The 27,531-nt window shown below is 45.8% G+C and overlaps 5 protein-coding genes across 5 annotated transcripts; 1 reads left to right on the top strand and 4 right to left on the bottom strand.

Annotated features, from left to right (window-relative positions):
- Positions 1-2,768: 2,768 nt before the first annotated feature.
- Positions 2,769-4,431, bottom strand: LOC118090816 (histone H3). Its single transcript, XM_060279738.1, has one exon. It carries the CDS (start codon positions 4,139-4,141, stop codon positions 3,731-3,733), a length of 411 nt encoding a protein of 136 aa, XP_060135721.1. The 5' UTR covers positions 4,142-4,431; the 3' UTR covers positions 2,769-3,730.
- Positions 4,432-5,425: 994 nt separating this feature from the next.
- On the bottom strand, positions 5,426-5,876 carry LOC118090817 (histone H2B 7-like). The gene has a single exon (XM_035127051.2). The coding sequence runs from the start codon at positions 5,855-5,857 to the stop codon at positions 5,477-5,479; it is 381 nt and encodes a 126-aa protein (XP_034982942.1). The 5' UTR covers positions 5,858-5,876; the 3' UTR covers positions 5,426-5,476.
- Positions 5,877-7,407: 1,531 nt separating this feature from the next.
- Positions 7,408-8,201, bottom strand: LOC118090815 (histone H1.01-like). The gene has a single exon (XM_035127049.2). The coding sequence runs from the start codon at positions 8,121-8,123 to the stop codon at positions 7,464-7,466; it is 660 nt and encodes a 219-aa protein (XP_034982940.1). The 5' UTR covers positions 8,124-8,201; the 3' UTR covers positions 7,408-7,463.
- A 1,789-nt stretch (positions 8,202-9,990) lies between these two features.
- Positions 9,991-11,681, top strand: LOC118091305 (histone H3). Its single transcript, XM_035128142.2, has one exon. It carries the CDS (start codon positions 10,069-10,071, stop codon positions 10,477-10,479), a length of 411 nt encoding a protein of 136 aa, XP_034984033.1. The 5' UTR covers positions 9,991-10,068; the 3' UTR covers positions 10,480-11,681.
- Positions 11,682-14,565: 2,884 nt separating this feature from the next.
- On the bottom strand, positions 14,566-27,307 carry WBP11 (WW domain binding protein 11). Its single transcript, XM_035128141.2, has 12 exons — positions 27,077-27,307; positions 26,610-26,713; positions 25,126-25,157; positions 24,293-24,386; positions 23,369-23,565; positions 21,961-22,094; positions 21,229-21,428; positions 19,060-19,254; positions 18,279-18,383; positions 16,977-17,285; positions 16,308-16,490; positions 14,566-15,551 (listed from the first exon to the last, which is right to left on the bottom strand). Exons 2-12 carry the CDS (start codon positions 26,671-26,673, stop codon positions 15,133-15,135), a joined length of 1,932 nt encoding a protein of 643 aa, XP_034984032.1. The 5' UTR covers positions 26,674-26,713; positions 27,077-27,307; the 3' UTR covers positions 14,566-15,132.
- Positions 27,308-27,531: the final 224 nt, after the last annotated feature.

Raw genomic sequence — 27,531 nt, 5'->3', positions numbered from 1 at the left:
ATCAAAGGAGGCAACACCACATTTATTTAATTTATTGGGCACTAACTGTCTAAGGAGAGTTGAGCTTACATCATATGAGCACTAGATGTTAATCACAAAAATTCTTTATTTTTATGGATCATTAGGAAAGGTTAACTGATCGGGAAGCATGAATAGAATTTTTTCCAGCTTGCAAGCGACTGGCAGTTTTCCTCTGCCCTCCATTTTTAATCCCAGGTGGCTGTTATCTCTGTTCTGACTCCACACAATGTTCCTAAGCATAAAGTGCCAACATCCAAACACTTGCCTGATGCAGCAGGTGATTCCTGAGTGACGTATAATATACAGGTGGCACTTCCCAAATGCCTCATAACCTTAAATTGTGCATCAGTTCCCTTTTAATGCTGAAGATATTGAGACACCCTGAGTGTTTTAAATATTTACCAATTTTTAGCTTCAATAACAAAATGCATGTGCTTCTCCAAAGTATCCAGCAAAACGCAAGCCATCCATCGTTTGACCTGTGACACAGACTGCCCACCTAGGGTCTAGAGTGCATTTAAGATTACTCATGACAGCTTGATACTAGCCAGGATGCACTAACAGTTGGGTGACTGTGGGGTGAGGAGAGAAGCAGATCACAAGGCTGCAAGGCTGCTTTGATGTTTTCTGACACATCCCACCAAATGATACCCTCGGCCACTCACCCAGCTTATAAATTTACTTATAGGGGTGTGATCATGCAGGGAAATATATCAAACTTCTGGCCTGGTTAACACTATTCACACATGCACACACACACAAACTGGAGTTACAAGTACAAAAATGAAAAGGCATTGAAACAGACCTTAGTTTCAGCTATGGATCATAGTTTGAACTTCATGCAGAGGCCTGGAACCTGAAGCTACTAAAGACCTCCAAGGTGTCGACTGTAGGCAACATGGTGCCCTCCTAATGTTATGGACTATAACTCCCACCCGCCCTGGCCAGCATGACCAATGGCCAGGGATGATGGAAGTTGTAGTTCAGCAACATCTGGAGGGCACCACGTTGACTAGCCCAGTTGTAGAATGCACTCTTTACTTATCAGGACCTGCTTCAGAATTGAGGGCCCTTCCCTGGCAAGATGCCCTCTGGTGGGACCCTCAGTGGTTATCCTGTGGCAGCAGACAGCCACAGCAGGCATGACCATTTTAATTTCCCAGAATGCCTAGGAGTAACGCTACTTCAGAAGCACTAAGGGGGAATCAAATAGTGGGTGCTGGCAGCTGCCTAAGGCCTGTTCCTTATCACAGGGTAATCACAACAAAACAGCTTCCCGACTGTTTTGATGGTCTTTTGCTATTATTATTGCACACCAGCCTGGGATCCATCTAGATCAGGGGTCCCCAGACTTACCGCGCAGCGGGCCGGAGGGCAGGGGAGTGCGCGCCCATGCGCATGCGCACACGCACGCAGTCGGGGGGAAATCGCCGAAAATCACTTGTGCGCATGCGTATGGGCCTCCCCCGACCCGGAAGTGCATCGGAAATGACCTCTTCTGGGTCGGGAGAGGCCCATACGCATGCGCACAAAGGATTTTCGGTGATTTTTTGCCGATTTTGAAGATAGTCGCCGCGCCACGCGCCTCAAGAGCGGGCAGCGGCAGCGGGCAGCGGGGGTCGTCGCGGGCCGGATTGGGAGGCCAATTGGGCCGCATCCGGCCCGGGGGCCGTAGTTTGGGGACCCTGATCTAGATATTCCTAAAACAACTAGCACTTTGGTATCTTTATAGAAAACATACTGTGTTTTTAAAAAATAATAATAATAAAGAGCATGGTTGACAAGGGGAAAAGTGGTCTTTTCATTTATAAAGACGCCATAAGAGTACTTCTGGATGTGAACAGAGACAGATCTGAACAAAGCCCACAAGAGGGAGAAGTGCCATGTAAGAGAACAGAGTGGATATTTTTTTCTTTGCTGTGAGAACCACAAGAAACCATACTCATTCATGCTCAGAAGGTCAACAGCTAGCTGTGAGCTAAACCACCACCAAGTGCAATTCCAGAAATATACCATGTCATGTTTAATACATATACAGTAAAAGTAAAGGGACCCCTGACATTAGGTCCAGTCGTGACTGACTCTGGGGTCGCGGCACTCATCTCACATTATTGGCCGAGGGAGCTGGCGTACAGCTTCCAGGTCATGTGGCCAGCATGACTAAGCCACTTCTGGTGAACCAGAACAGCACACGGAAACGGTGTTTACCTTCCCGCTGTAGCAGTACCTATTTATTTACTTGCACTTTGACGTGCTTTCGAACTGCTAGGTTGGCAGGAGCAGGGACCGAGCAATGAGTTCACCCCGTTGCAGGGATTCGAACCGCTGACCTGATTGGCAAGCCCTAGGGGCCTAGGCTCTGTGGTTTAACAGCAGCAGCAGACACACACACACAGCACCAGTGGGCTCAAGTAAATCTGAACGCTTGTACAGTAGAAGTACAAAAATGTATATATCTTAGGGTGAGTATAGCCTAATAGGGACGTAGATGGCGCTGTGGGTTAAACCAGAGCCCAGGGCTTGCTGATCAGAAGGTCAGCGGATCTAATCCCCGCGACAGGGTGAGCTCCCGTTGTTCGGTCCCAGCTCCTGCCCACCTAGCAGTTCAAAAGCACCTCAAAGTGCAAGTAAATAAATAGGGACTGCTTCAGCGGGAAGGTAAAGGGTGTTTCCATCAGCTGCTTGTTTGCCAGAAACAGCTTAGTCATGCTGGCCACATGAACTGGAAGCTGTCTGCAGACAAACACCGGCTATCTCGGCCTACAGTGAGATGAGGGCCGCAACCATAGTTGTCTGTGACTGGACCTAACAGTCAGGGGTACCTTTACCTATAGCCTAATAAGAACTAAAAAAGCTCAGTGGGCAGTTCCTACTTGGGCAGTTCCTACTTGGCTTCACCCCTGCCAATGTGACTTTGAGGTCCTTTCCATATCAGCTGCAAAAGAGCATTATTTATCCAGAAAAAGTGAGCATTTAGTTTTTTCGAGGCATTGCTAAGCATACACAAAGCAGAGTACAAATTGGGGGGGGGGGTATTTTTATTTTGAAGAACTGGAGGAAGCTGCAGCAGTAAAATTAAAGATCCAGTGGAAAGGCTCTCGGATTCGGACGGAGAAGGAAAGCAATCGGGAGGGGAAAGGGCCTCGCTCAAACTTCCCGCCTTACACGCCTCCTGAAAGATGGTTGGAGCAACCGAAGAGGGCAGAACGCGGGCTTTTCTGGTTTGAAGCTTAACGTCTCAAGCTTCCCGCCAGACAGGAAGAAAGCACAAAGACTTTCCCAGATCTATGGATGGCTTAAGACGAAACTAAACACTTACAACGACCCATACAGCGAGTTGTAGAGGCGGGGAAAGGAAAAACGGGGATCAATTCATTATGCGAGACAGTGCAATACCCGATTTAAAGGAAACTTTTAAAATAAAAATAAACTCAGTGATGTTTGTCTACGTGATATGAACTATGCGGAGTAAACTTACTATTTCCACGTATGTCTAAAAGTACCAAATTTACCAGCGAAGTCTCCGCAGCTCCTTCAGAGTTAAATGCGCTCCCCTCTCCCATCGCAGTGCAGAGGCACTTTGTACTAGCTCACAAATTGGGGTACAGGGGAAGGAAAGAGAATCTCAAGCTCTTCTCGGGATGCGGTGTAGTGGCTCTGAAAAGAGCCTTTGGGTTGGTGAAGCGGGGTGGGTGAGTAAGAGCGGCGCTTAAGCCCTCTCTCCGCGGATGCGGCGCGCCAGCTGGATGTCCTTGGGCATGATGGTCACCCTCTTGGCGTGGATGGCGCACAGGTTGGTGTCCTCGAACAGCCCCACCAGGTACGCCTCGCTCGCCTCCTGCAGCGCCATCACGGCCGAGCTCTGGAAGCGCAGGTCTGTCTTGAAGTCCTGCGCGATCTCGCGCACCAAGCGCTGGAAAGGCAGCTTGCGGATCAGCAGCTCCGTCGACTTCTGGTAGCGGCGGATCTCGCGCAGCGCCACGGTGCCCGGGCGGTAGCGGTGAGGCTTCTTCACGCCGCCCGTGGCCGGGGCGCTCTTGCGAGCCGCTTTGGTGGCCAGCTGCTTGCGAGGCGCCTTGCCGCCCGTAGACTTGCGAGCCGTCTGCTTCGTCCGAGCCATCTTCGTAGAAGCAGAAAAGAACTAAAAGCTGAGCGCTGAAGGCAAAATTTATACACTAGTTCTGCCCTCCGATTGGCTATTGCTAGATGAACAACTCTCACCATTGGATACATTCCACTTGTTGATTGGTTGGAATTACAAAACCTCAAGCTCATTCGACAGTTTGAAAAGGCGCGCACTGACATTTAAAAATCGTTAGCCTCTCGCTTTTAAAAATTTTCCCTCCGTTTTGCATTGCGTAGGCGCCAGGGGCGGGGGAATGTCAAGCTGCGTGTAAACCTAACAAAATTTAAAAATTCCTTCAGAGTATCTGAAGTGTGCATGCACACGGAAGCTCATACCAATAACAAACTTAGTTGATCTCTAAGGTGCTAATGGAAGGTATTTTTTTGTTTCGTTCACAGAAATCACCTTTTTAATTTTCTTTAAAATGGAAAATACGCGTCCATGTTTATCGAGCTGCCTCACAAAAACCACATCGCTTAGGAACTGTTTGTGTGCGCCTATATATAACCCTGTTTATGTAATAAAATATCATTCGGGACCGTATTTTCCGAAGGTGTTCTGCAATTCCAGTAATCCTACCCATTTCACAAACATTTAATACCGGTAAGTGAATTGTAAAAAAAATAACTTGGAGACTGCATGGATACTAATCATTGGGAACTTCGAAGCGCTGGCCGCTTTTGTTCTTCAACCGCACGTCTACAAACCGTATATAGGAGCCGGCTACAGCTCACCAATAACTGCAAAGCGCGGGTAATTCAAATTACCCAACTGTTATTACTAGGAAATTGCTTCCCAATTCGCTTTTCTGCAACCACCAGTCATTCTTTCTGTCCATATAAAACTACGATTTCATCTGGGACACAAACGAAGTAAAATTTATTCATTGCAGTAGAATCATATGAAAGGAGCTCTAGGGTATCTATGCTTTGTTCGGTCATTTGTTTATTGGTCATTCCCACAGAATATAGCCTCCCACAGAATATAGTGGGAGAGGTGACATATTCAAACTGCATTAAACGCTTTTTAAAAATTATGCTTTTCAGATTTATACATTTCACCAACTTCAGTTTTTTAAACATTTCAAAACTTGACTTCTTTCCCTTTCTGCGGCTCCTTAAATTTAACTTTATTATCTTCTGCATATCCAAATGAACTTAATTTGCTCATTTATTCATCTACTTTAAATATATACTCTTATAAAACGGCAAGTTATTACTAAACTGCATTAAACTTTTAGTAGGGGATAGAAAAGTGACGTAGAGCTCTCTTAATGAAAAAATAGGTGGCTCTTAAAAGAGCCGTTAGGTTGCCATCAGTGGCTGCAATTTACTTGGAGCTGGTATACTTCGTAACAGCCTTCGTGCCCTCGGAGACAGCGTGTTTAGCCAGCTCCCCGGGCAGCAAGAGCCGGACAGCCGTTTGAATCTCTCTTGAGGTGACAGTGGAGCGCTTGTTATAGTGAGCTAAGCGGGTGGCTTCCCCAGCGATGCGCTCAAAAACATCATTCACGAAGGAATTCATGATGCTCATGGCCTTGGATGAAATGCCAGTGTCCGGGTGAACTTGCTTCAGAACCTTGTAGACATAGATAGAATAACTCTCTTTCCTAACTTTCTTCCGCTTCTTATCGCCTTTCTTATGAGTCTTCGTCACAGCTTTCTTCGATCCCTTTTTGGGAGCCGGCACTGACTTCGCTGGCTCCGGCATCTCTCCGATATCATGCGCTCTCCAGTTACGCCGGGCTCAACAGCGCTGCTGTTTTTTATATTGGCGATATGCAAATGAGAGAATTGTATTCTTCATTTTCTATTGGCTGAGACCTCGCAAAGAGTTACAAGCGTTCTCATTTCGTTCGTGATTGGTCAGCCAGAGGCCGAGTGTCCATTGGCTGTTTTAAAGCAATATCTCGGTTTGAGCCAATCACAACTCACACCGACTTTGACGGAAAAATGAAAGACCTGCCGTTCTACCTGGCATAAGCGATCGTTCATTCACAAAAAAACTACTGTATTATAAAAGTTTGAAAGTCGCCCCCTCCTAAATTGTCTTAAATTCTTTAAAGTAAATACACCGAATTCAATGGGGCTGAGCGAAAGCTGGCATTGATTGACAGTGTGAAGGCTGTCAATAGAAGGCTGTCTAGAAGTTAATTGCCGTGAAGCGTAGGACCCTTTAAGAACTAGCCTGCAAATTTTGACAACCGAGACTACGGTATCTAAACCTGGACACGTGGTACAATGTATCTTAATTTTTGACAGCAGTTTCCCACAAGCATAAGGCTGTTTTATACTTTGTAAATCCGAGTCCTAAACATATTGACTCAGAATTGAGCTGCTTTATGTTTAAATGGGACTTACTTTCAGGAAAACCGAAACCCAGTTCTATCAATTTTGGCGCAGAAATAAATCCTAAAATAAGACACCGCCTTATATTTATTTTTCCTCAAAAAAACACACTATGGCTTATTTTCGTATCGTATTTTTCGTGTCGTATTTTTTTCCTCCTCCTCCTGCCGCGGCCGGCATTGCTGCTGCGCCTATCACTATGTCTTATTTTGGGGATATGGCTTATATTCATAGCTGCCAAGTTATCCCTTTTTTGAAGGGATTTTGCCTTATGCTGAATAGGCTTCCTCGCGAGAAAAGGGAAAACTTGGCAGCTATGCTTATATTCCTTGAACGCTTAAAAATCCTGCTACGGCTTATTTTATGGCTACGTCTTATTTTTGGAGAAACAGGGTAGGGACACCATGTGCTCCTAACAATGCATAAGAATGCAGCATAAAATTTGTAAAAATTCTCACCGAAGTGGGAATACACACCCCAAAGAACCTGTAAATTGGATAATCAAGTAGCGCTGCTTCTCCCCCATCTTTCCGCAATACAGTACTTTCAAGCTGATTTTATTGAAGGGCTCAAGTTTTTTAAATAACTTTTTAGAAATTAACTTTTCTGGGATGAAAGCGTCTCCCTCCTATTTCACTTCCGTGGCCGCCTAACTAGATGCACATTTCTCAAGAAGCTACAGAATCCCAGACTGGCGCACCAACCAACCCAGAGCAAGTTGGTATCCCCGCTAAAGAGCCCGATCTAATGTCCCCATTTCCAGAAATTCAGGCCAATAATTCTGCGCGGTCCCAGGAGCAAGTGACTTAAATTCTGACCAAACATGTGCAAGATACACTGTGGCAGGTATATGTATCTATATACAGTATTGCGATAGTGTATGTACATTTGTGACAAGCTCTTTTTAGGAGGAGGTGGGTGGCTCTTAAAAGAGCCGTTGGGGTTTTTTAGCAGCGCGCGGGCCAAGTCTACTTCTTCTTGGGCGCCGCCTTCTTAGCCTTGGCCGCTTTCGGCTTGGCTGCCTTGGGCTTGGCAGTCTTGGGCTTCACTGCCTTGGCTTTGGCCGGGCTCTTGGCGACCCTCTTGGGCTTGACAGGCTTGGCCGCTTTCTTGGGGCTCTTGGTCGCCTTCTTGGCCGCGGGCTTCTTTGGCTTCTTGGGGCTCTTCTTGGCCGCCGCGGCTTTCTTGGGCTTCTTGACGCCGCCAGCTGCGGCTTTCTTGGCGGCGGGCTTCTTGGCTTTGACGGCTGCCGCCTTCTTCTTGGGCGCCTTCTCCTTGCCCTCGCCGGCCTTCTTGCCGATCTTGAAGGATCCCGAGGCGCCGATGCCCTTGGTATGCACCAGGGTGCCTTTGTTGACCAGGCTCTTCAAGCCCAGCTTGATGCGGCTGTTGTTCTTCTCCACGTCGTAGCCTCCGGCCGCCAAGGACTTCTTCAGCGCCGCCAGAGACACCCCTTTGCGCTCCTTAGACGCCGCCACCGCCTTGGTGATGAGCTCGGTGACGCTGGGGCCCGAAGCCTTGCGCGCTTTGGCGGCGCCGCTAGCCTTCTTCGCCTTCTTGGCCGGAGCCTTGGAGGCCACGACAGGAGCAGCAGCGCTGACGGCAACTGCGGGTGCCGTTTCGGACATGATGGCGAGGAAAGAGAAGCGACACACACACACAAAAAAAATTCCCGACAGAAGAAAAGTGAGCTCAAGTAGGTCAGCCGCTGTTTATTTATAGAGAGGAGCTGCCTCGTGATTGGTCCGCTGCAGGGCCCGCCCCTCTGCCAGGCAGACAGGAACTCTTCCGAGCGCCCAGTTTGTGTTTCTTTCGAGTTAATAAAGTGCGATTTTTACACAATACCGACCACCAAATAATCAAATATATCAACCGGGGCGAAGAGGGGAGGGTGCTTCGCATTCATTGCTTTTTTGAAAGCGCAAAAGGAAAGGCAACGTTTGGAAAAGGGCTCTTAAGTCTCGGCTGCAGGAGCTGGGGAGACCTCCCAGGAGCGAAACTTTTGTTTTTCTTTGTAAATTAAAGCAATGTAAGCCCCCAAAACACCCGAAAAACTGTGCGGGTCACATCTTCAGACAGTAAGGTCTGTCACAGGACGTGGTGTGAGTTTTTTAAGCTAGTCTCCTCGTTGCAGTTGGACTTCAAGTAAACGGAGGTAACACAAGACTACACAAAATAGATTCACCATTGCTAATCAGCCAAGCCCTTACCAGCTCGCCTGCGCTATAGAAAAGGTGCTAAATATTGTATTATTTAGGTACATTCAAAGCCAATACTATATTGATAGTGTATGATCACACATAAACACTATTCAAGAGTTTAATGCAGAATTTAAATTACAATCCACAAGGTATGTGACTGACTGTTGGACTTCACTGCAGCTCTATTTTATGCAGACTGATTTAGATACCTTAATAATGTTATACGGTAGGGATTTGAATAAATAATTAAAATCTATTTATGTTTTTTCAGAGCAAACCCCTGGAAAACAACGATTAGACCCCAGGTGACCCTTAGTCTCAAAGTGAAAAGGGCAGGTTTACTCCTCAGTCTTATAGCACATTCTGAGATAAAAGCCATCTTGCTGTCAAAGGAGTGTATTTCGACGTTACTTGGCGTCAAAACCAAATATATATAAATGCTTCTCGTGAGTCACAACTCCGCAGGTGACCGTTTGTGAAAAATATGATTTCCCTTGTTAAGGCTGCATCTCTAAACAAACTTGGGAACAAGTCCCATTAACTAATGTGAGCCTTATTTCCTAGATGCGGCCACAGCTAAGTATATTTGAATTGGAATCGATGGGATCCCCGCCCTCCCCGCCTGGGCTTTGAAGTGCTCTCACATAGAAATTACTGGGATTTAAAACTCCGTCGCGTGCACGTCTACAAGGAAATAGCTCCTTCTGAGTTAAATGGAATTTACACCCAAGGATGTTAAAGCCTCCAACCTCACCAGCTGAAGTTCACGCAGTTTGGGATAATAATAACAATAATAATAATAATAATAATAATAATAATAATAATAATATCAAGAAAAGTGCATTGTAAACTATGAGAAATTGGGAAGGGGAGGTTCAACCCTAAACAGTAATTTACTGTCAGTAAATGTTTGTCTTTTCCTGTCAATATCACTAATCGCTGAAAAACGTTAAAAATGAAGAGACAGACCAAAACGTTCTCAAACAAGATCTTATATAAAAGATTTAGGCGTCTAGGCGAGCTTAGCAAAGGAGCTTCCAGTGAGAGAGAGTCGGCTGGTATTGAACAACATTAAACACAGAAGGCAGAGCTGCTTGATTTTAGAGGGTGAATATTCCGGGGAAAGTCGCCATTGCAAAAACAAAAAACTATAGGGATGCTAAGGAGGCGGTCCGTAGGTGACACAAACCAAAGCGGGAGTTTTCGAATGGAGAAGCTGTCCAATGAAAATCTGCCCCAGTGATGTCAGCCAATGGAGACAGAAACAGGAGCGCACTATAAATAAAGGGTCGCGATCACCTCGCTCCTTTATTCGGAGTTTTAGTTGGAGAGCTAGTCGTGGTGTCTTCGTGAGTGCAAGCGCGCCCAAAAGATGGCTCGGACGAAGCAGACGGCTCGCAAGTCTACGGGCGGCAAGGCGCCTCGCAAGCAGCTGGCCACCAAAGCGGCTCGCAAGAGCGCCCCGGCCACGGGCGGCGTGAAGAAGCCTCACCGCTACCGCCCGGGCACCGTGGCGCTGCGCGAGATCCGCCGCTACCAGAAGTCGACGGAGCTGCTGATCCGCAAGCTGCCTTTCCAGCGCTTGGTGCGCGAGATCGCGCAGGACTTCAAGACGGACCTGCGCTTCCAGAGCTCGGCCGTGATGGCGCTGCAGGAGGCGAGCGAGGCGTACCTGGTGGGGCTGTTCGAGGACACCAACCTGTGCGCCATCCACGCCAAGAGGGTGACCATCATGCCCAAGGACATCCAGCTGGCGCGCCGCATCCGCGGAGAGAGGGCTTAGGCGCCGCTCTCTCTCACTCACCCACCCACCCCGCTTCACCAACCCAAAGGCTCTTTTCAGAGCCACTACACCGCATCCTGAGAAGAGCTTGAGATTCTCTTTCCTTCCCCTGTACCCCAGTTTGTGATTTAGTACAAAGTGCCTCTGCACTGCGATGGGAGAGGGAGCGGTGGATTTCAGATCACTTCCTGTATACATAAGTGTCCCCGTTTCTGCTTTATGAGGCGCCATTTTGGGAACGGGAAGGAACTAGTTTGAACGTTCACAACCCAAGTCTTGACTGGTCGAGGAGCGAAGGGCTTACCTTAAGGTGCCCTGGAGCTTCACTTGCGGTTTTTAATTTGGTAGGAGCTTAAAACGGGGGTTGAGAACCTGGGGGCCCCAGATGCTGTTTTGGCTATACTCTGCCGTCATGCATAACCATTGACCACGCTCCTATCCTCTGCCGAAACTTGGATCTTCCTGTTCTTTAGATCTGCAGAAATATTTCCTCCTGGCGAACATGTGAATCATCCGATTTCCAAAATACTCATGCCAGAGCGAATGTATTTATATTACACACTAGCTGACCCGGCCACGCGTTGCTGTGGTTCTTTCCTGTGATCCCCCACCCACCCTGTCCCGATCCATGACATATCCTGCCCCTCCATAACTGCCAAGTTCTCCCTTTTTTAAAGGGAAATTACCTTATGCTGAATAGGCTTCCTCACGAGAAAAGGGAAAACTTGGCAGCTATGTGCCCCTCCTCCCTCCACCCTGGCTCATCCCTGTGTTTCGGTAGGATACCCTTCCCTCTGTTGTCCCTGGGGAGTGTTGGCCCCTCCCCCTGTATCTCCATACCTTGGCCCCCACCCTTCGAAAAGGAAGTGTTAGGTTCTGGGTTCTATTTCCCAGCATGCACTTTTGTCTGAACCCTCTGTTGTCCCTGGGGAGTGTTGGCCCCTACCCCCGGTATCTTCCTACATTGGCCACCAGCCTTGGAGAAGGAGCTGTCAGTTTCTGGGTTCCATTTCCCAGTATTTACTTTTGTCTGAGCCCTCTGTTGTCCCCTCCCCCCTGTATCTACATTGGCCCCTGCACATGCATCGTGAACATTTCCATCGGGGGTGATGATGTGCCCTGGGACCCAGAGAACTACTTAAAGAATCCCAACCCGGGGGGGGGGGTGTCAAATAGTGAAGCCCCGTAGCAACAGACAGGCCCAGACAGAAGGAGGGGGGTCATATGGGCCACTTGTCGCGGGCCTTCGAATCTGAAGGGCGCCTGGGTCAGCATATTCACAATCATTAAAATGAAAAAAGTAACAAAAGGATTAAAAACAGGGCCACATTATCTACCTGGCCCGGGCACTGTAAGGGCCTGGCAACAGAAGGCGCGTTCTGAAGCACCCGAGTTGTTCAGTTCCATAAAAAACCCAGGAAGTAGCAAAGGGAAGGTAGGGGATTGTAAATGGGGTGGGGGGTGGCCACTGCAAATATCTGGGGAGAGAAAGTGCATGGTTGTTGTTGTTTTTTTAAAAAAGACACAGAGGCTTACAATCAGTTGTTTCTCCTAAAATAAGACATACCCATAAAATAAGCCATAGCAGGATTTCTAAGCATTTGCGCAATATAAGCCATACCCCAAAAATAAGACATAGTGATAGGCACAGTTCTGGAGGGCCCAAAGGAAGAGGCAAGGCTGGACGCGTAATAAAAAATAAGACATCCCCTGTAAATAAGCCAATGTGGGGTTATTTTAGGAATAATAAATATAAGACGGTGTCTTATTTTTGGAGAAGCATGGTAAAGCCTAGGTTAAAAGGGGCACGACTGCCCTTACTTAAAATGGCCGTCGGAGCCTCGCATGTGACACAACGCCCACTAAATTATAAAACGAAAACCCCTCGCTGTGCCCCCAAGTGCGTGTTAGGAGAAATGATGAACGACTGCCTAATGCTGCCAGGCGTTTTTTAATGCAGCCGCCGGGAGAGGCTTTGGGCTTTGGGTGGAATAGCTGTTTTGGTGGTTGCAAGGCCTCCTGTTTTACAGGATCTCGTGGTGGAGGCGGGGTTTGTGGGTGTGACACGTTGTTGTGTCTAATCCCTGTGACTGCCCCCACGTGTCCCGATCCATGATCTATTCTGTTTCTATTCTGTTTGACCCCCCCCCCTCCATGACCGGCATATCTCGTGACATTTTGAAGGATGGTATTTATTTTTGTCTTGTGGATTTTTTGGGGGGGGGGGGGTAGCGGTGCTAAATTGTGAAGTAAAAACCCCTTGCCATGCAGGGGCCTACATAAATCAAAGGCCGTGCTGCGTTCTGTGCCCCCCCCCCCGGGCAGGCCCTGACCTCCACTTGGCAATGTTGGTTTTTTGGTGGGGTTTTTTGGGGGGGTAGTGGTGCTAAATGGTAAAAACCCCTTGGGTAAATGGTAAAGTAAAAACCCCAAGTGCGTTGCTGTGGGTTATCCCCCCCCCCGGGGGGGCCTGTCAGGGGCCTACATAAAACAGAGGCCGTGCTGCGCCCTGTGATAATGGCCGACTTGGTGGTTTCAGTTGCTTGGTTGATGGTGTCATTTGGTTTGTGGGTGTGGCTTAGATTTCACAGGAAGGGAGGGGGTGGAGGAGGGTATAACGCCACTTGAGGGCGCTGTTTGACTTGGTGGAAATCCAGGTCTGTACCTGCCCAGGTGTGTGATTTGAGGGATTTTTGCCCCCAACAACGCTCAGGGAGTGGCCTGGATCGTTGTGTCAAAATTTCAGGACGATCGGTCAAGCGGTTATGGAGAAAAGTGTACACAGTTTCACGATTTTTACATTTATATATATATAAGATACACCTACCCTGTTCCTCCTCTGCCCTGCAACATTTTGGGGGGTATCCCTTGGAAACACATGCTCTGCTTTTGGAGCCGTTTAGGCTTCGCTTTCCTCCAGGGAGTTTAAGGTGGTATACATGGCTTCCCCCCCCCCTCATTTTATAGCAAACACACCTGCTCTCTGCAGTATAATAAATCCATAGCTAGCTGACTACCTGTCATTGGCTGCCAGCCCTGAAACCCTTTTATAACCGGAGATGTCAGACGGCATGGGGCCTGTATGCCTGAACCCCACACAAGCCATAGTTACGGTAGGTATTTTGGATTTCAAAATTATTGTGATGTGAGGTGGTCTACCTCTAGATGGTACATACCCAAGTACCAGACCAAGTACCCTTTGGACCAAGTACCTTTGGAGGTCTTTAAGCAGAGGCTTGACATGTATGTCAAGAATGCTTTGATGGCGTTTCCTGCTTGGCAGGGGGTTGGACTGGATGACCCTTGTGGTCTCTTCCAACTCTATGATTCTATGACCCATGGCAATTCTAGGGCAAGCATAGTACTAGCAGTGGGCATACATTTGTGAATGACAATGCATTTTGCCTTGGATTAAGGTGCTGTTTCAACATTCTCGCACTGATACTGGACAGAAGAGAAGACACAGGATTTCACTCCAGTTGTCTATGGAAGAGGCTTGGTGCATCCATCTCTCCACCCCCTTCAGCTTTTATATTTTTTTGTATGATTTTTATTGATTTTATTTTCTCATAACAAATATTCAGTATCATTACTTAACATTCATTTTCCTCCCCCCCCCTCCCTGTTGACTTTCCCCAACATCCATTTCTGGTTTGTTACACCAAATGTTACATTCCCCCTTCAGCTTTTACACACAGCTCATTTCATCAGGTGATGCTTATACACACACTTCTATAGCCAGTTAAAGTAGATATTCATATTACATTCATTAATGTTCTTTAATGGTCAGTCTATATATGCCATCTCTGTGATCTACCATGAATGGAGCCTGGGTTCCTTTCAGGTTCATTTTTAATGGGGGCAAGAGATACTTTTTAGATATACAACTGTATCAGGTTTCCCAAATGGAATGAACAGCTTTTCTCCCTTTTATGGGTTCTTCAGATATTAGGGATATTTGCTAGAGTTCTCTAAGTCGAAACCATCATTAGCTACCTTCCATAGGTGCCGTTTGTCAGGTCCTCAGGCTACTTCTTTTCCTTCCTAAACCCAAAATAGCAGTACAGATAACTAGTCAGACAGTGGTGTATTACATCAAATATTTATTCTATTTCAATAAGACAATGATCGCTCCTGTAAGCAAGAAGCCACAGTAGTGAGTGCAGGATACACAGGGTGCAAAATGTTTGCATGCCACATATGCAAACAGTAACCTGCCCACCTTACAACAATGTGTAAACCCATTTATCTCACCCAGCTAAAAACAGCATTACAAAATATTTACAGAAAGCCACCAAAACAAAACATAAAAACTTGATCAGGTATATGTGGAAGAAATGCTTTAACAGTGTGTTTTGGTTCCTCAAGTAATTCCTCCCCTTAACAAAAATGAGACAACAGGATTTTCCATGAGCACACAGACACAACCAAGTCTTTCATTAAAAAGTGAGTAGAGTAATTGCACCCCTTTTCCACTCTCTGCAGTGGTCGTTCTCCCAAATGTGATCAAAAGTTAACTGGGATGGGGGACTATTGTCACAAATGAAGGAGCTCTTCAACCGGATGCCACTATAACATGGAACCTCTGCCCCTAAGAATAGTAGTCTGATCTCATAATCGCAGAGAATATACAGGTTAACTGGAAACAGATTGTCACAGTAGCCCCTCCATTTCCTTCATGAAAGCTTCATACACATCATCCTTTGTCTGCACAGAAATGGGAGCAGAAGAGCCAGCCTTAGGAGTTGCTTTGGTTATCTGAACAGAAGGTTCATCATCAGGTTTTCTCTGGGTGGTGGCAGCTGTCCCTTTGTTCTCTCGGCGAACTCGCAAAGCTGTGGGCACGAAGCGGGTGATCTCAGCCTTGGGGTTGGTGATCTGTGGCTTGGCGCTGATGGTTGCTGTAGCTTTCTTCTCAATGGTGGCTGCACTGGTGTCATCCACCTTGGGACGCTGGATCAAGCTGGGGGGAGCACTCAGCACCCCAGGGTTGGGAATGGGAGCTGGGGGGAATAACCCAGGTGGGGGCACCAAAGGAGGGCGCAACATGCCCGGACGAGGAGGGGGGATGCCTGGAGGAAGAGATAAAAGTTAGCCTGCTACTCTTTGCTCAGAAGTAACCAATACCAGCTTGAGTTCAAGTTCCTTAATTTAAGGTAATTATATTTGTAAAATTACATGGGACGCCCATTTTAAATCATCAGATTCCAAAAGGTATACCAATGGTTCATAAAACCTAGTGTTTCACTGTGCTGGAACAAAAAGGACAAGAAAATATCACCCTCTAATTTTAGGATTCAACAACAGCTTGTAGTTGACCACTTAGAAATTATCATTTTTATTAAGAAGTACATAACATAGCAGCGGGTGGAGCTGTGGTCTAAACCACAGAGCCAAGGGCTTGCCGATCAGGTCGCCGGTTCGAATCCCCGCGACGGGGTGAGCTCCCGTTGTTCAGTCCCAGCTCCTGCCCACCTAGCAGTTCAAAAGCACATCAAGTGCAAGTAGATAAATAGGTACCACTCCGGCGGGAAGGTAAACGGCGTTTCCGTGTGCTGCTCTGGTTCGCCAGATGCGGCTTAGTCATGCTGGCCACATGGCCCGGAAGCTGTCTGTAGACAAACGGCGGCTCCCTTGACCTATAGAGCAAGGGGAGCACTGCAACCCTAGAGTCGTCTGCGACTGGACCTAATGGTCAGGGGTACCTTTACCTAACTCTTACTAAATAAAAATACCTGAGATAAAAACATACGCCACTAGACTAATTCAAGAAGACCTTTGTTTATCCATAACAATGAATAAGATTCTGTGAGTAAAACTAGTATTACCTGGAGGGGCTGGAGGTGGTAGGCGAGGTGGGGGTCCTCTTGGGGGAGGGCCAGGAGGTAGACCTGGCGGTGGACCAGGTGGAGGGCCAGGTGGGCGGCCAGGGGGAGGTCCAGGTGGCAACAGTCGTGGTAAAGGGCCACGCAGTCCAGGCAACCCAGGTGGCCTAAGAAACGGAGGAGCCCCTGTAAAAGCATTTGCACGAAGACTGTTTAGTTTATGGGTTAACATGGCAATTCCTCATACCATTTACCTGTTCTTGTGCCAAAGAGATAAGAGAGGTTTTTTAACTACCTTGCTTTTTTACAAAAATACTCCAACGCAGCCCATGGTAATGGTGACTACTTTTTTTATCAAAATACTTTGCTTTTTCCTTCTGAATCACATTGTAAAATCATTTACAAAGTGCCAAAGGCAGTCATCCATCCACTGGGTAGCTTCCTCCCCCCTCCTTTTGTTGCCAAGGCTGCAAGAGACTGCTTAAACAAAAACTGGGTATCTGCCTGATGAGAAAGACAAGTGTTTGGAGTGCAACATTCATGTGACGTTGGAGTAGGAATCCTCCACCAGTATGCTAGCTGAGTAAGACAACTGCCTGTTATGGGGATTTCCAAACTGGGACCCCAAAGCAAAGAGAAGCCTGGATTTCTTAAATTTCATCAGGTGCTCACCTGGAGGAGGACCAGGAGGGAGGCCAGTAGGTGGCCCTGGAGGCCTCAAGGGTGGTGCAGGAGGTGGCCCAAGAGGAGGTGGCCCAGGCATGGGAGGCGCTTGCATCTGAGCTGGAGGAACAGGCTGAGGTGGTGGCTGCTGCTGTGGCTGGGATGCTTGAGAGGGTGCCGACGATGCCGTCTCAGCATGGGCCTCTTCCGTGCTTTGCTGCTGGGGTGTATCTTCAGCCTCTGAGTCGTCGTCATCATCATCATCTTCCTCTTCAGAATATTCCTCTATCTCTTTGCCTCCCTCAGGAATTTCCTGGCCTGCAGAGAAATAATGCAGGCTTGAGTCTTTAAAACAGATTATGGGGCATAAAAAGCCAATAAAGACCACAGGCTGACATCGGAAAAGAATTATTTGAAGGCCCAGGGAAAATATTCTATCAGAAATTAAGAAATTGATATTGAATGCTACAAGTATCTCCATAGGGCAGCTATGGCAAGGCCCAAATTTCCTCCAGGATGTTCCATGCCCACTGCCTCATTCCTGTATCCCTCCTGTTGAATGGGGTTGGAAGATTAGCAGCCCTGCCCCAGGCTGGCATAGATTGGAAATAAATTCCAGCAGGTGACATGGGACCTAATCCAGAGTAGGAGCGCAGGGTTCAGAATTTTTCTTACACCCACTTTCTTTCATCTGAAGCATGGAAATGGTTGCGCAGTGCTTCCTCCACCCACGGCACACCTAACCATCATCCAAGGAATGATGCCCTGTGGTGTCAAGGAATTCATTTTCTGGCTAAGTTTTGAAAAGCTAGATAGAATTGGCTTTGGGGTTCCTCAGTGTATCTTTAAGGTTTGAAAGTCTATATAACACTCTTCTGCAATAGTCCTATGTTAATATTTTGTGGGGAGCCGCTTATTGGGTTCCTTCACCCCAGAGTGTCTGAAAATCACAGCGACACACCAGCCTCCCCATGACCAGTCTGAGAAAGCTATGAAAGCATCCTTGAAACCAGACCCTGCCTTCCATCTTCATATTAATTTAATCAGGGGTTGGGACCTCAGGAATTTGGAAGACAACCACACATGCAAATTATGAGTTCAAAGTCACTGCTGTATCAGTCAGCTGATGTGCTAAATGGTCCCATATCCTAGCTTCTATTCATAAGGCACTTTCTAGATAGATTGTTAAAGCAATTCCTTGCTTAATAAACTATTTGTGAGTTAAGTTCTCTGGGTGAACAGACTTCCATAGCTTGCAACTAAAGGTTGGGGGGGGGGGAATAAAGCTGAGAAAAATCCAGGCTTTCTTACCAGCCATTCGCAGCATCATGGCCTGAAGTGGCGTGAGCTCTTTCATGTTCTTCTTCTTCTTCTTGCGTGATTTTCCAGGTATCTCAGCAAACCGTACACTATGACCTGCAGAAGTAAAGTGATGGAGGATTAGGAGATCATCAATCACCTCCTCTCAGTTTTAATTTCTGGAATGCTTTAAAAATCCAGGCTCTTCCATGCTGCAATTCAGAAATTTAAGTAGCTATGTATTTTCAAGGCTTCAAGTGACTCTTACAGGTGAGAACATTAGCTGCTAGATTTTATGCTGTACAAAGCCATTTATCTCTTCTAATAACCAAATGACCCAACATTATTATTAGCTATTATTTATAAAGTGCCCCAATGTCCCCCCCAAAAAAGGTAAGGGGGGGGAGAGCAAAACAACAGATTCCGCCACAAATTCTTACATCAAGTTATGCAATTGTTACAATGACCAGATGGAACAGCCATTAAGGGAAACAGTTCTAAGAGGAGGAGGAGCCAAGCAGACTTTGCTGTATTAACTCCCTCTTTGATGCAGCCAGTATATACATCAGGTGGGATACGTACCAGACTAGTCAAGAACGGTATGTTTATAAAGATAGAACTCAAGAGATTGCTTGTACCACTCTACCAGCATTACAAAATAATGCTGGAAAGCCTCCTATAATAGAGCTTAGAACAATAATTCAGATGTTGGCAAAGCATTCATGCTTGCTCTCATCTACTCAAACACTATGAAAGCATAACTATTTCAAATCCATTTTCCTGAGAAGCTTACCCAATTTCTTGTCTTCACCACCCTCCCTTTCAGCCGTGTCATCGTGATGCATGAACTCATCCCCTTCGCTGTCTGCATCGCTTCTGTCACTGTCGCTGTCATCAGTAGTGTCATCGTGCTTGTCCTGATCCATGTCCTCGGGATACCCCTCATCTTCACTGGTACTGGAAGCTTCATCATCCTGTCCTCGTGGACCTGAGTAGTTCAAACATGAAGCCACCAAGAAAAAGCAACGTTCAGCTTGTTTTGCTACTGTGAAGGCTTTCCCTTACAATACGATGGGGTAGGGAGGTGAAGAGGAGAATCAACAGTTCAGGTTCCGATACTCTCCTGCAGACTTCACAGCCAAGAGGGATCATTATGAAATATCAATGAGTATTTGGACTAGTATTTCTGTAACTACAGAATACCTGCATCACCTGCAAGCTGCCCACTTTGATTTCTGGATGGCTGGTTTCTTCTATAAACCCACAGATGTACAGCAAGGTGTCTACAAATGAGCATAGCTGATGATAATTTATATAAAATTGTTCCCAAACAAAGCAAGAAAGCAAAAAAGTAGGTTAACATTGACAATATTTATTTAGTGGCGAGATTTGAACATCATTGTACACCGTAGTTAATGGTTTACCTGAAACATACAGACTGGTTCTGCTTCATTCCTTCCTTGGCACCATCAACAAAATACAATCTCTGGCTTACCATTACATCCAAACAAGCCACTGTTGGTATGCCAAGAACAAACCTTGGTTTAACACTGTGACTTGGAACAAAACCACAATTGCTGATTCAGATATATTGCTAAGCCAGGGATCATTGTTTATCATTCATGCTAGGGGAGTGTTTCATTAACCATATTTAACTGTGGGATGCCAAGTATCATAGCAGTCATATCCAAAAAGCATTCACATAAATCTGAGATTTGGGGGAAGGGGGGGGGAGTTCTAAATAGCAATCCTAATGTATTTCTTGGGAACTAGTAGCTTTTTAATAGCACGTACACAAGAATGCATATGCACACCAGCTATTTCAAATATTTCTTCCATGCTCAAAACATGGAAATGTCTTACATGGCTTTCCTTTCTATTTATTTGCCAACCATCTTTTAGGCCTCCTTCAAAATTGACAATGTGTCTTTTCTTCTCCTTATAGATCTGTGTCCCTAAAACTAAATCTAGTTTTACATCTCTTAAAAATACAGGAGAGCATGAAGAATGTATGAAACTGTCAGAAGATTTCCCCAACTTTTCCACAAAGCACAACTGCCTGTTTACAGAAGAATATGGAACCCCAGCCCCCATCCTCAAATACAATGGTAATAATAATAATATAATATGTTTATTACTTATACCCCACCCATCTAGATGAGTCTTCCCAGCCACTCTGGGCAGCTTTCTGCAGAATATTAAAAACACAATAAAACATCAAACATTAAAAGCTTCCCTAAACAGGGCTGCCTTCAGATGTCTGCCAAGAGTCAGATAGTTGTTTAGTTCCTTGACATCTGATAGGAGGATGTTCCACAGGGCGGGCACCACTACCAAGAAGGCCCTCTGCCTCGTTCCCTGTAACTTCGCTTCTCGCAGTGAGGGAACCGCCAGAAGGCCCTTGGTGCTGGACCTCAGTGTCCGGGCAGAACGATGGGGGTGGAGACGCTCCTTCAGATATACTGGGCCAAGGCCGTTTAGGGTTTTAAAGGTCAGCACCAACACTTTGAATTGTGCTCGGAAATGTATTGGGAGCCAATGTAGGTCTTTCAGGACTGGTGTTATGTGGTCTCGGCAGCCACTCCCAGTTACCAGTCTAGCTGCCGCATTCTGTATTACAGTGGTGCCTCGCTAGACGAATTTAATTCGTTCCACGGGTCTTTTCTTATAACGAAAAATTTGTCTAGCGAATCCCATAGGAATGCATTGAATTTTTTTTTAATTTGTTTTTGCCCATAGGAACGCATTAATTGAATTTCAATGCATTCCTATGGGAAACCGCGATTCGCTAGACGAATTTTTCATAAAACGAATTCGTCTAGCGAGGCAACCTCCGCTTGAAAAATCCTTTCGTTAAGCGGAAATTTCGTTAAGCAGGGCATCCGTTAAGCGAGGCACCACTGTAGTTGTAGTTTCCAGGCCACCTTCAAAGGTAGCGCTTGTGGATGAGAAAAATAACTACCTGTCTCTGGACTGTAAGACACCTCCTCTTCTCTTCTCCGAGGGGCCATCTCTGAGGTGAATCCAACCTTCCGGCCGTACATCTGCAAGACCTGAGGTGGAGGAGGCCCTGGTGGAGGTCCTGGAGGCTTCCTGCCTGGAGGTAAGCGAGGAACACCAAGCCCAGGGGGTGGAAGTACAGAAACAGGCCGGACAGGAGGTCTAGAAACAAGGTTTTGAACAGTATAAGAGCTAAGGATTTACAAGCTTTTCAGTTTGAGCTAGAGAGCTGGGTACCAATGCAGCAGCGGCTGAGCTTTTGCCCTAGTTTCTGGCTACTTATTTATACCCTGTGAATATTATGCCAACTGTCTCACTAGTGGCTGATGTTAGTATTTCTTCTCGACCAGCAACAAAACAGCTGACAGCAAGGACAAGAAGCTGAGCACCAATTCAATTCAATATATGCATGGATTTAATCGACAGCCACACTTAAAACTTTTCTGTACTAGCATGCAGCCCAAATGATGTCAGTCCATGTCTTGTGCCTTAAGCTACACTTCAAGAACCACCATTAAACCGCATGAACAAAAAGCAGCTCACAAATTATAGCATGTGGCTTTTAAAAGCTCTAAAAGCACAAGTAAAATAACAACAAAAGCCAATTTAATCACAGTTGCAGCATCAGATTCTAATCCACACAGACTAACCCCAAAAAGAGCTTTGGCCTTTTCCAGTGCATTTCCTTGCTTACCCATAGGCTGATGTCTTTTTGAGAATAGAGGGGGGCTGCGCTCCAGGCAGGGGGATGTCCTGAATGAGGATGTTGGAAGGGGCATGAGGCATATCTGGCAGGGGGATACTCTCCACTTCGACATGCTGAGCATTCTGAAAGAGATTTTTAAACATTCCCTTAGGTTAATCTTCAGGAGGTGACAACGGGTATGTGACAGAGAGGTGAGACAAGCACCCCTCCATCAGCTCAAATGGGATCACCTGACACATGGATCCTCTCCTCCCAGAACTGCAGTGACCTGTTCATTATGTATCTTGATTGTATAACCCAGGCATCAACAAACTCGGCCCTCCAGATGTTTTGAGACTACAATTCCCATCATCCCTGACCACTGGTCCTGTTAGCTAGAGATGATGGGAGCTGTAGTCCCAAAACATCTGGAGGGCCAGGTTTCCCTATGCCTGGTATAACCTCATGAAAGACTTAGCCCTGGAACCTACTTATCTTCCTCTCCCCTCCCCATTTATTTTGAATTATGTCACTTAGACTGTAAGCAGTTAGCATAAATGAAAACATTTAAATAAAAAAAATAACTACTAGCTTTAATAATCAGCCAAGAGGGCTTTCACTTCCATTCTGAGCCATGTCTAGTTGACTGTAAGCCTGCAGGCAGGAATAGTTGGGGGGGGGTGCACAAACTTTAGGTGCTTTATAAATGAGAAAGCAACATGAAGCAATCAGTGGCATAACATTTAGCTTCCTGACAATTCATAAATGCAAGCAACCATTTAGAAGGAACATCACACGACCAGTCAAATTAATGAAATAGTCAGTCATTCAAAACATTCCAATGAAATCTGAGGAGGGAAAAGTGAAGGTTTCTGGTCACCAAGTCACCAAACTACATAGGGAGGAGATTCAGAAAAGCCAGTTTGCCACCTAAAGGTGTTTGTACCGGTATGTAACTGAATTTCAAATGCAACACACCACTGCTTGCATGTACTGTTACTAGGCATATGCATGGTGTGCTTGTAATTTTTTAAAAAAGCACAGAAGGGCTTAGAAGGAACCAAGCTACTGGCCTTGCACTGACCACACTTAAGTAAGCCAGGAGTAAGAACCCTTAAATCAAGGGTCAGCAACCTTTTTCAGCCATGGGCCGCTCCACCGTCCCTCAGACCATGTGGTGAGCCAGACTATATTTTTTTTGGGGGGGGGGGGAATTGAATGAATTCCTATGCCCCACAAATAATCCAGAGATGCATTTAAATAAAAGGACACATTCTACTCATGTAAAAACACGCTGATTCCCAGACTGCCCGCGGGCCGTATTGAGAAGGTGATTGGGCCACATCCAGCCCACGGGCCTTAGGTTGCCTAGCCCTGCCTTAAATCAATGCCATTCAAATCTGATGAGGGCAGATACCTTTACAGCATCGAAGTACTGACTGAGCTGAGATCTCTTCTGCTCATATTCCACTTCTAGCTTGCGCAACTCCTTGTAGATGTCTGGATTCTCCTTCTCATAGAGCCGCAGGATCCGCTCAAAGGTCTCACGTAATTTCTTACGCTTGTCCTTCAGCACCTTCTCATTGAGCTGGGGTTGCTGCACTGGGTTAAACTCTAATCCAGTATTAGGATTGAGACAACCATGTGGAAGGAGAGAGATATACAAGCAAAGCCTGAATTAAGTCATTGTTTTCTCTTCCTCCCACCACACCACGTTTATAACACCTGTGCCGTTGTGGCATCCATGTTCAGAAACAGAACCCCAAAGAAAGCTTTCCTCCTGAGTGCCACTAAAAGAGAATACATATTTGGGAACACAGCTTACTGATGCTCAAATAACTCTTGTTAGTTCCCAGGTGGCCCAGCCTGATCAGCAACCCAAGTAGTGACTAGGGAGGAGGGAGAGGGCCTTTCTGGGCCTGGCTCCCCATTCAAGGAACTCTCTTTCTAGGGCAGCTTGCCTGGTCCCATCAGTTTCTAGGATGGCTTCTAAAAGAGAGAAAGAAAACGAACATGGGGGGGGAGAGCTACCAACTCTCTACAGAAACTGGCCACTTGAGTGTACCCAGCCCTTAATCTCCTTATTCCAAAAAACATGGTATCTGATAACATTTGTTACATTAGCCAATGTGTTCCTCCTCCAAATATTTTTTAACTATTAACTCCCATAAGCCCCAGCCAACATGACCAGTGGTCAGCGACAATAGGTGCTTTAGTATAACATATAGAGAGTACCATATTGCCTGCCCCTAATTCTTTCAGCTTCACAGATGCATTTGGCCCCACCTGGTTTCTCCATTCAAGTTTCCCCCAACCCCCAAAAAGGTTTATTCAAACCTACCCATTTCATCAAGTTTTTCCATATCTCGGATTATTTGCTTGGGATCCTTCATCTTCAACACTGCTGCTCTCACCATCATGCGTTGCTTCTTGTTCTGGATTCACCAGAAAATGAGAGAGAGTGAAAGATTCCTCTATCAGTCAAACCAAGCAACATATACAATACAAAAAATAGGGGGAGCCAGGAGTGGGTTTTTGCATGACAGGACTGTGAGCTCAGTTCTGGTACTGGGAAAATAATTATGGGCCAAACATGTGCTTAGAGGCACCCTGTGCCTTAATTTTAAGAGTCTGTTGCCCCCACTATAACGTATCTTGCACCCGGCTCTACTTGGAGGATAATAAGTTTCTAGTTTTAAAAAAAACAAAAACAGATCCCACAAGACTAAAGTCTGCACAACACTGTTCTAAGCTGTTAAAATTGATTTTACATTCCAATTTTAAAGGCAGTGTGTTAACACACCTTCACATTTATACCCTATCAACATTTACAATCCTCAGTCTCTAGTTCTGTGGGTTTTATATTAGTGGCTTCCTGTTTAAAGACACTTGAGTACTTGGTCAAACACTGCTAAGATATTTATACTTACAGATGGGAATAAGACTAATCATCCATCAAGGAAAACGATAAATATATAGCATTAGTACTATCACAATTCTATTAAAAATTCAATATTTCTCCAGCTTTATGAATACTTGGAAAATACTGTATTTTTAAATAGGAAAGGGCTCATCAGTTACCAAGTACTACATTAACAAGGTACGCTTTATGTTAGGATCGTAACTCATAGAAGTACAGGGTCACCAGCCTTTAGTAAAGCAATGATCTCTCACCTTCTTAAGCTCCCTTTTTCGAGCCTCCTTGCCTGCAAAGATATAAATGCTCAATTTCAGTCCCAGTACTAGCAAGCTTTGGGCTGCAATCATAATCACACTTATCATGGAACTCATTGTACTTCAGAGTACACTTTGAATCCTAAGAGGTACTGTACTTGTGCCAGGGAAGGAGCAGAGCAGGAACTGGCCAACATGCACCAGAATGCTACTTGTTCACAGCAAACAACAGCCAGTCAGAAAATCTGGTTTATTGTTGTGTGCAAATGCAACCAGCATCTGCCCAAGGAGGAATCTAAGTCTATAAGGCTTTACTTGTATACTTCACAAAAGCACACACAATGTTGCCTGACCAACCTCTTACTCCACCTTTTCCCAAAACTGTCTTTAAGGAAAAGAAGTTGAGTGTTCTACCATCCAAAAGGAATCTGACTCTTGCAAACACAGCCTGTGTACACACTATACCTTTAAAGCACATTTGAAGCAAATTCTTTCCCTCAAAAAATTCAGAGCACTGTAGCTTACACTGCACATACTGTAGTTATAATTCCCAGGGACCCTTAATAAACCACAGCACTCAAAATTCTTTGAGGAAAAAGTCTGTGCTTCAAAGGTGCTTTGAAGGTATAGTGTGTACACAGCCATAGTAAACATGGACCGACTTGAAGCTGCACAGCAGCACACTTAGATTTAACTATGAGAAAAATCCTATAATTCACAGACTGCAGTGAACCAAGTCATACTGACTGCTCTTCAAATAATTTAATTTAAATATTTGTATATGAGATACAACAGCAGCAACATTATGCCTTTAACTGATTAGCTTGATGTAAAGCACTCTTCTGAAGAAAAATCTCCACTTGACATTACCAACATCCCATTATTTTATATTCCTGTACATTCCTTCACTGACATGTTTAATGCTAAACTGACACTGACACTGTTTAATGCTAAACCCATAGTATACTGTAACATTTTTAGCCTGCAGTGTTAAGTCTTATACCTCAGGCTACAACAGTGTTCAAAACTCCCATTGTTATAGGCACTTTTTGAAACAGGGAATTTAATTAGTGTGAGCAGTTTCTGAGCTCTGGGCTTAGTTCTGCGCCTAAGATTTCAGATTAAAACTGCAGAGTGGAAGGAAAGGAGGACCTTTTTCCTGCCTCCCCACTTCCAGGTACCCGCTAAAGACTGGAGAAGAGACCCTCTTAAGAATATGGGGGGGGGGGCGCAGGGGAAGGACTAGACCATGTGAAAAATGAACATAATATTTTAGCAGTAGTTCATTCATTTTCAGCTTTGTCTTATTAAAAAAAAAGCACCTAGACATTCCATTGTTGTGCCCGTAACCTAGGTTTAAGATGCCATTTGGCTCCTAGCTTTCCTATCTCAGTTTCTAATACTGTGGTACATGCTTTCAACCATGCGTCTCCCCTAAAACCCTCCCCTTACTTAAAAAATAAATAAATTCTGTGTACACTTACGAGCTTGATCTGTGGGATTCATGAACTTCCCACTCTTGGTGGATGACGTGGATCTTCGCCCCATTTTGATAGTTTGTTTATTTTATTGTTTCACTGAATGAAAACTAGACCAGGAAGGGAAAAAATATATATAATTTAGCATAAACGACAGTATTAAACACACGAGTGAAGCCCTGTAAGTCAGGCAGAAGCACATTTCATTGTAATAGTCACGAATAATAATAATATAATATAAATAATAATAACAATAAAATAGTATAATAAGATTTTTTTAAAAAATAAAAAACCCTTTCCTGTTAAAGTCACTCATTTACTGAAGAACGCTCGCCCTTGATCCGACCAGGGTTTTAACACTGGACCATCAGGAGACGCAGCTCTGCACAAAGCTCCAGCCTTCGGGGTATAAACAACTGTTTGTGCCCATCAAGATGAAATGATTTCTAAGTCGGGAAACGGTAACAGGTTACCTGGCGCCAAGGCCGGTGGCTCCAAGCAGGGGGAGGCGAACAGCCCAAATCCGCGCCTGATCCCAGTCGATCCACGGGGCGCGAAGGAAGAGACCGGAGCCCCCCAACCCCGACGGCAGAGCGGCGCCCGGTCGCTCCAAAGAGAGAAAGGGCCCTACAGAAGCCACGCCTCGGATACTCTCCGCGTCGCCGCCATCTTGAAAAGCCGCGCGATCTCGCGGCAACAGCGATAGAGGCGCGGGACGACTAGAGTAGCCCACAACCTGAACTTCCGGCAAAAATGAGGATCTTTGAGGCACGTGGGCTTCTCATCAAAGATTCGTCTTCCGTCCCCAACTTACGGGAAGTTGATTCGGCCTGAAGTAGCGGGCCATTAAGGAGGTCTGGGGTTTAGCACCCCCAATTTAGGATAGCCGGAAGAAAAGGTTAACAGCAAGCACCGGAGCTCATATATT

The sequence above is a fragment of the Zootoca vivipara genome, chromosome 10, assembly GCF_963506605.1.
Source record: "Zootoca vivipara chromosome 10, rZooViv1.1, whole genome shotgun sequence".
Classification (NCBI taxonomy): domain Eukaryota; kingdom Metazoa; phylum Chordata; class Lepidosauria; order Squamata; family Lacertidae; genus Zootoca; species Zootoca vivipara.
The sequence above is the reverse complement of the archived record's forward strand: the minus strand, read 5'-3'. Positions and strand labels throughout refer to the sequence as shown.

Excerpts from the sequence above, each read along its gene's own strand:
- LOC118090816 (XM_060279738.1), bottom strand. The coding sequence starts at position 4,141 with ATGGCTCGGACGAAGCAGACGGCTCGCAAGTCTACGGGCGGCAAGGCG.
- LOC118090817 (XM_035127051.2), bottom strand. The coding sequence starts at position 5,857 with ATGCCGGAGCCAGCGAAGTCAGTGCCGGCTCCCAAAAAGGGATCGAAG.
- LOC118090815 (XM_035127049.2), bottom strand. The coding sequence starts at position 8,123 with ATGTCCGAAACGGCACCCGCAGTTGCCGTCAGCGCTGCTGCTCCTGTC.
- LOC118091305 (XM_035128142.2), top strand. The coding sequence starts at position 10,069 with ATGGCTCGGACGAAGCAGACGGCTCGCAAGTCTACGGGCGGCAAGGCG.
- WBP11 (XM_035128141.2), bottom strand. The coding sequence starts at position 26,673 with ATGGGGCGAAGATCCACGTCATCCACCAAGAGTGGGAAGTTCATGAAT. Across the intron at positions 25,158-26,609 it reads GAATCCCACAGATCAAGCTC|GCAAGGAGGCTCGAAAAAGG; the intron begins GTAAGTGTACAC and ends ATATCTTTGCAG. Across the intron at positions 23,566-24,292 it reads GGAAAAACTTGATGAAATGG|AGTTTAACCCAGTGCAGCAA; the intron begins GTAGGTTTGAAT and ends ATACTGGATTAG.